This window comes from Heptranchias perlo, chromosome 23 (assembly GCF_035084215.1).
Source record: "Heptranchias perlo isolate sHepPer1 chromosome 23, sHepPer1.hap1, whole genome shotgun sequence".
NCBI classification, from domain to species: domain Eukaryota; kingdom Metazoa; phylum Chordata; class Chondrichthyes; order Hexanchiformes; family Hexanchidae; genus Heptranchias; species Heptranchias perlo.
In genome coordinates, this window is record NC_090347.1 from 45,810,889 (window position 1) to 45,818,056 (window position 7,168).

General features: G+C 51.2%; 1 protein-coding gene across 1 annotated transcript in view; it reads left to right on the plus strand.

Moving 5' to 3' along the window:
- acsf2 (acyl-CoA synthetase family member 2) overlaps nt 1–7,168 on the plus strand; it is a 240,488-nt gene that overhangs the window by 113,093 nt on the left and 120,227 nt on the right. The window contains exon 10 of the mRNA XM_068004423.1: nt 623–699. Coding sequence (XP_067860524.1) covers nt 623–699 — 77 coding nt within the window. The remainder of the gene's footprint in view (nt 1–622; nt 700–7,168) is intronic.

Here is a 7,168-nt window from a genome sequence, read left to right on the forward strand (position 1 = left end):
TAACTTTCAAAAGGGAATTGGATAAATACTTGAAGGGAATAAATTTACAGGACTATGGGCAAAGAGCAGGGGAGTGGGACTGATTGGATAGCTCTTTCAAAGAGCTGGCACAGGCACAATGGGCCAAATGACCTCCTCCTGTGCTGTAACTACTGTGAAAGTAGGGACTAAGATGAGGTGCAGGATGACTGCTGGAACCCACACACTGTACCCCAGAATGAATAAGCTCCTTCAGGAGAGAACTGCCAAAAACTTAAAACAAAAAAAATGACCTTTTTAGATCTATTATATTTAAATATTTATGTGTAGTGGGATCTTGTTGAGACTGATTTGGATTAGCAGAACAAGGAGTTGAGTTTTGATGTTTATTTTTTTGAAATACCAATTTACCCAGTTCCTGTTCAGGAAGTTGTGTGAATGCTATCTGGGTCTCTTCAAACCTAACAGACTGAGCCTTGTTCACAGGGAGCGCTGTGTTTGGATGGGGATGGGGGAGGGTAGACCTGGTGAAGGGTGACTGTGAATGAGGAATGATTTCACCGTTTGCTTTGGGTCTGTGTTTGTAGCCTCACTTTGCCAATCTAACAGTAGCTGTCCTCTGTTTTTTCCCCTTCTCTGGCAGTGATCGTAGCTGGCTCTCCATGCCCCATCCAAGTGGCCAAGCAAATCAAAAATGCCATGAAGGTCACTGAACTGGTAGTGAGTACCTCTCGGATTCTGCCCCCGTGTGTTTTCTTTAATGCTTGGGAAATGACTGGGTTTGTTTGATTTGGCGAGAGTTTCGTTGGTTAATTGACCCCAATTGTCACCCAAGTTCCAGAACTAGAGAGGTTGACTGGCCTGAGCTCTGTGGATATCAAGGTAGGACATCCCATCATGAAAGGTTTGGAGTGGCTGTTGGTTGTTTCCTGATGACAGTAAACATGATACTTCTCCAGGAACTCACTGAGAACTGTCAGTGTTTGAACAGGATTGGGAACATAGGAATTGCTAGATGAAAAAAGACCAAGGTCCATCTAGTTCACCTTCTCCCACCCTGGTAGTCGCATGATACAATGATAATGGAGTTGTTGACTAATTATAGCAATTAATCTCTATCAGTGAGTCTACAACAGACCCAGACAGGAGGCGAGGAAAATCCCCAGTGGTGAAGACCTTTGGGAACCATAGATCCAAAGTCACCTGTTCCTCCCAATCATGTTACACTCACCACGTGTTATGTCTCAAATTACTCAAATGCTGTATCCCAAAATGTTATTTTCTGAAAGAAGTCTCTCGAATTTGCATTTGAATGAATCAATACTAACTGCTTCCACCGTCTCCCTAGGGAGACTGCTCCATAGATTTGGTATGGAAGTTTTTAATTTCAGTCCAACAGATTAAAGGAGAAGATATGGACGATGAGTTGAGGTTTTCGCCGCCCTGACTATCCAGTGTTTGAAGAATTGGACAGGCTTTTCAACCTGGCTTTGTCTTAATTACTGGCAGAAAGTGTTGGTCTGTGGGTAATTAATGGGCCGTTGGTTGAACTTATTTGCCTCGGGCTGTGTGGGAAATGGAAGCTCATTTGTAGCAGACCCTTTATGGGATGACTGTTTTCCACTACCCTGAGATGGTGTTTGAGGATGAGACAACACTTTTATTTTGAAGGACAATGATAACTTCAAATTACTTTACAATTTTTTAAGGTTGCATCCATTTTCTGGCATCTGTGGCAGTATTTTGTGTGGCTTCTTTCTTTAACTTTATCTTTTCCAAGTGACGCAGCTTTAAAGGAAGTGCAGTAACAATATTGCTTCTCTCCAAGATGAGCACGTGTGTCTCAGTGGGATACCTTACAATATAATTTTTGCACTCAACACAACACCAGTGCCTGTCGGAATCCACCCTCCTGTACTATCGGAGGTCAGAGGTCGGAAGTCTACCGCAGGCCCATGGTGCTGAAGTACTTGGAGCCTGCGCGCAGCCCTTTAGAGGCTGCTGATGCTCCACCCTCCCATCCTTGACGCGATTCCAACACATCACGCACAGCGAGCGCCTGGGAGCACCACCGACATACTTGAATGAGCCGACCTCCCTCTATTGTGCAAGGTCAATGCAGGGGTGGGGAGGGAGCATGGGAGGCACAGATCTAACCAGCTCCATGATGTTGGGACAGAGGAGACAAGGTGGAAAGAAGTTGCATTATATCTTTCCTTGTCAAGTCCTCAGCGGCAAAAGGGCTTCAGATCCCGCAAATGACTTCTCAAAGTAGGTCACTGTAAGATAGCAGCCATTTTCCACACAGAGCAAATGAGCTGAATGACCAGTTGACCTGTTATTTGGGGGAGGATTGTTGCTCAGGATACCGGGAGATCTTGTTGTTCTTCTTTGAATACTGTTGTGGGGGCAGGGAGTAGCGGAGTCAGGGTGTAGCGGAGCTAAGGGATAGCAGGGGCAGGGTGTAGCAGAGCCAGGGGATAGCAGGGGCAGGGTGTAGCGGAGCCAGGGGATAGCAGGGGCAGGGTGTAGCGGAGCTAAGGGATAGCAGGGGCAGGGTGTAGCGGAGCCAGGGGATAGCAGGGGCAGGGTGTAGCGGAGCCAGGGGATAGCAGGGGCAGGGTGTAGCGGAGCCAGGGGATAGCAGGGGCAGGGTGTAGCGGAGCCAGGGGATAGCAGGGGGTAGCAGAGCCAGGGGGTATTAGGGGCAGGGTGTAGCGGAGCCAGGGGGTCGCGGGGGAAGGGTGTAGCGGCAGCCATGGCCAACCCAGGGAGCAGCGAACAGGCTGAAAGACTGACTGGGAAGTCCCAGCTGAAACAGTGGGGGAGGGAGGGCAGTCAGAACAGAGCCTGGGGCTGGATTATGGTCACAACTGGAGGTGGGATTGGAGGCTGGTGGGCAGTGGCGATAGCAGGGAGACCCTGCTAATTTAAAAACATAAAGGTGAAAGTGATTTTTTTTTTGCAATTCCTAACTGATACTGGGAGATTCTCCAGGAGTGAGGCTGTGATTCTGGCTGCAGTCTCGGGCTGTGCAGGCTCTGAATCTGAGATGGTGATGTGGGAATCGGCACCTTCTGAAGCTCCATCGTATAGCTGCAGGCGTGACGGGGGGCCTGTGACACATAGTAACTCCTCACTTAATGGGAAATCCTATTGAGGCGCCACCTAGAGGCGTGACTAGAATGGTGACACCCGAATAAGGAGTGTGGGACGTACATACTGAATTAAATATCATTTGGATATAAACTAGTGGGTATTCTGTGGGCATGTTCATAGTGAGTCAGAAGAGTGTTTCTCCTACCTATCTTTTTTGCATTTCTGTCACTGGTTCTCTCTCCTTGTATCCTCTTCTGTCTGTCTGATCTTTTAGTTATATTTTTATTCATTCTCAAGATGTGGGCGTTGCTGGCAAGGCCAGCATTTATTGCCCTTGAGAAGGTGGTGGTGAGCCGCCTTCTTGAACCGCTGCAGTCAGTGTGGTTAAGGTTCTCCCACAGTGCTGTTAGGAAGGGAGTTCCAGGATTTTGAGCCAGCGACGATGAAGGAACGGCGATATATTTCCAAGTCGGGATGGTGTGTGACTTGGAGGGGAATGTGCAGGTGGTGTTGTTCCCATGTGCCTGCTGCCCTTGTTCTAGGTGGTAGAGGTCGCGGGTTTGGGAGGTGCTGTCGAAGAAGCCTTGGCGAGTTGCTGCAGTGCATCCTGTACACACTGCAGCCACAGTGCGCTGGTTTTCTTGCCTGATTTTAGGCAGGAAATGGTGTGATGTGTCAAACCACCAAAGGTGTTTCTGTCGCTTGTTGGCAGTGTATTGTGAATGGTATTGGATCTTTTAGTGTCGGATTAGCACTACAGATGTCACACTTAACTGTCACTCTTTCAAAAAACTATTAAGTTTGTCAGACACAACTTGCCACAGATTGTGTTTGACAAATTTACTATCTTTTTGAAGCAGTGATTGATTGGATAAAGGGAATGCAGTAGGCGTAATACAACTGAATTTTCAGGAGGCATTTGATAAAATATCTCATGAGGCTTGTTAGAAAAATTAGGCGCATGTTATAAGAGGAAATTTAGCAGAGTGAATAGAAAACTGATTGACGGACAGGACACAGGGCGATGGGGTAAATGGGTGTGGCTCGGGATTGGAGAAGGGTTGGGAGTGGTGAACCCCAGGGATCAGTGCTGGGATCGGAGAAGGGTTGGGAGTGGTGAACCGTGGGGATCAGTGCTGGGATTGGAGAAGGGTTGGGAGTGGTGAACCCCAGGGGTCAGTGCTGGGATTGGAGAAGGGTTGGGAGTGGTGAACCCTGGGGTCAGTGCTGGGATTGGAGAAGGGTTGGGAGTGGTGAACCCCTGGGGATCAGTGCTGGGATTGGAGAAGGGTTGGGAGTGGTGAACCCCTGGGGTCAGTGCTGGGATTGGAGAAGGGTTGGGAGTGGTGAACCCCAGGGATCAGTGCTGGGATTGGAGAAGGGTTGGGAGTGGTGAACCCCAGGGGTCAGTGCTGGGATTGGAGAAGGGTTGGGAGTGGTGAACCCCAGGGGTCAGTGCTGGGATTGGAGAAGGGTTGGGAGTGGTGAACCGTGAGGGTCAGTGCTGGGATTGGAGAAGGGTTGGGAGTGGTGAACCGTGGGGATCAGTGCTGGGATTGGAGAAGGGTTGGGAGTGGTGAACCGTGGGGATCAGTGCTGGGATTGGAGAAGGGTTGGGAGTGGTGAACCCCAGGGATCAGTGCTGGGATTGGAGAAGGGTTGGGAGTGGTGAACCCCAGGGATCAGTGCTGGGATTGGAGAAGGGTTGGGAGTGGTGAACCGTGGGGATCAGTGCTGGGATTGGAGAAGGGTTGGGAGTGGTGAACCCCAGGGATCAGTGCTGGGATTGGAGAAGGGTTGGGAGTGGTGAACCGTGGGGGTCAGTGCTGGGATTGGAGAAGGGTTGGGAGTGGTGAACCCCGGGGGTCAGTGCTGGGATTGGAGAAGGGTTGGGAGTGGTGAACCGTGAGGGTCAGTGCTGGGATTGGAGAAGGGTTGGGAGTGGTGAACCGTGAGGGTCAGTGCTGGGATTGGAGAAGGGTTGGGAGTGGTGAACCCCAGGGATCAGTGCTGGGATTGGAGAAGGGTTGGGAGTGGTGAACCGTGGGGGTCAGTGCTGGGATTGGAGAAGGGTTGGGAGTGGTGAACCCCAGGGGTCAGTGCTGGGATTGGAGAAGGGTTGGGAGTGGTGAACCCCAGGGATCAGTGCTGGGATTGGAGAAGGGTTGGGAGTGGTGAACCCCAGGGGTCAGTGCTGGGATTGGAGAAGGGTTGGGAGTGGTGAACCGTGGGGGTCAGTGCTGGGATTGGAGAAGGGTTGGGAGTGGTGAACCCCAGGGGTCAGTGCTGGGATTGGAGAAGGGTTGGGAGTGGTGAACCGTGGGGATCAGTGCTGGGATTGGAGAAGGGTTGGGAGTGGTGAACCGTGAGGGTCAGTGCTGGGATTGGAGAAGGGTTGGGAGTGGTGAACCGTGGGGATCAGTGCTGGGATTGGAGAAGGGTTGGGAGTGGTGAACCCCAGGGGTCAGTGCTGGGATTGGAGAAGGGTTGGGAGTGGTGAACCCCTGGGGTCAGTGCTGGGATTGGAGAAGGGTTGGGAGTGGTGAACCGTGGGGGTCAGTGCTGGGATTGGAGAAGGGTTGGGAGTGGTGAACCCCAGGGGTCAGTGCTGGGATTGGAGAAGGGTTGGGAGTGGTGAACCCCAGGGGTCAGTGCTGGGATTGGAGAAGGGTTGGGAGTGGTGAACCGTGAGGGTCAGTGCTGGGATTGGAGAAGGGTTGGGAGTGGTGAACCGTGGGGATCAGTGCTGGGATTGGAGAAGGGTTGGGAGTGGTGAACCGTGAGGGTCAGTGCTGGGATTGGAGAAGGGTTGGGAGTGGTGAACCGTGGGGGTCAGTGCTGGGATTGGAGAAGGGTTGGGAGTGGTGAACCGTGAGGGTCAGTGCTGGGATTGGAGAAGGGTTGGGAGTGGTGAACCCCAGGGGTCAGTGCTGGGATTGGAGAAGGGTTGGGAGTGGTGAACCGTGAGGGTCAGTGCTGGGATTGGAGAAGGGTTGGGAGTGGTGAACCCCAGGGGTCAGTGCTGGGATTGGAGAAGGGTTGGGAGTGGTGAACCCCAGGGATCAGTGCTGGGATTGGAGAAGGGTTGGGAGTGGTGAACCGTGAGGGTCAGTGCTGGGATTGGAGAAGGGTTGGGAGTGGTGAACCCCAGGGGTCAGTGCTGGGATTGGAGAAGGGTTGGGAGTGGTGAACCCCAGGGATCAGTGCTGGGATTGGAGAAGGGTTGGGAGTGGTGAACCCCAGGGATCAGTGCTGGGATTGGAGAAGGGTTGGGAGTGGTGAACTGTGGGGGTCAGTGCTGGGATTGGAGAAGGGTTGGGAGTGGTGAACCGTGAGGGTCAGTGCTGGGATTGGAGAAGGGTTGGGAGTGGTGAACCGTGGGGATCAGTGCTGGGATTGGAGAAGGGTTGGGAGTGGTGAACCGTGGGGATCAGTGCTGGGATTGGAGAAGGGTTGGGAGTGGTGAACCCCTGGGATCAGTGCTGGGATTGGAGAAGGGTTGGGAGTGGTGAACCGTGAGGGTCAGTGCTGGGATTGGAGAAGGGTTGGGAGTGGTGAAGCCCAGGGGTCAGTGCTGGCTCCATTTTTGTTCTCTGTATATAAGATGATTTGGACTTGGGCATAGGCAGCAAAGATTTTTTGTATTTTTTGTTGACACAAATGTAGGAAGTTTGGCAAACAGTGAGGAGAACTGGGAAAGATTTGAGGAAAAGATAGACAGTTGGGAATAGGCAGGCAGATGCAATTTAATATTGATAAATGTGAGGCAATGCATTTTGGGAGGAAAACATTTAGACTCAATGGAAAGACACTGAAGGCTGGGGATGAACAGAGAGACCCAGGGGGTCAAATACATAATTCCCTGAAACTGTGAGTACAGATTGATAAAGCCATAAAAAGGCTAACAGCATCTTGGGTTTTATAAATGGGACACAGAGTACAAGAGTAAAGAAGTAATGATAAATTTGTTTAATACATCGGTTAGGCCACAGAGCACTGTGTGCAGTTTTGAGCACCCCATTATAGAAAGGACATTAATGCCATAGAGAGCGTACAGTGTAGATTCACCAGGATGATGCCAGGGATGGGA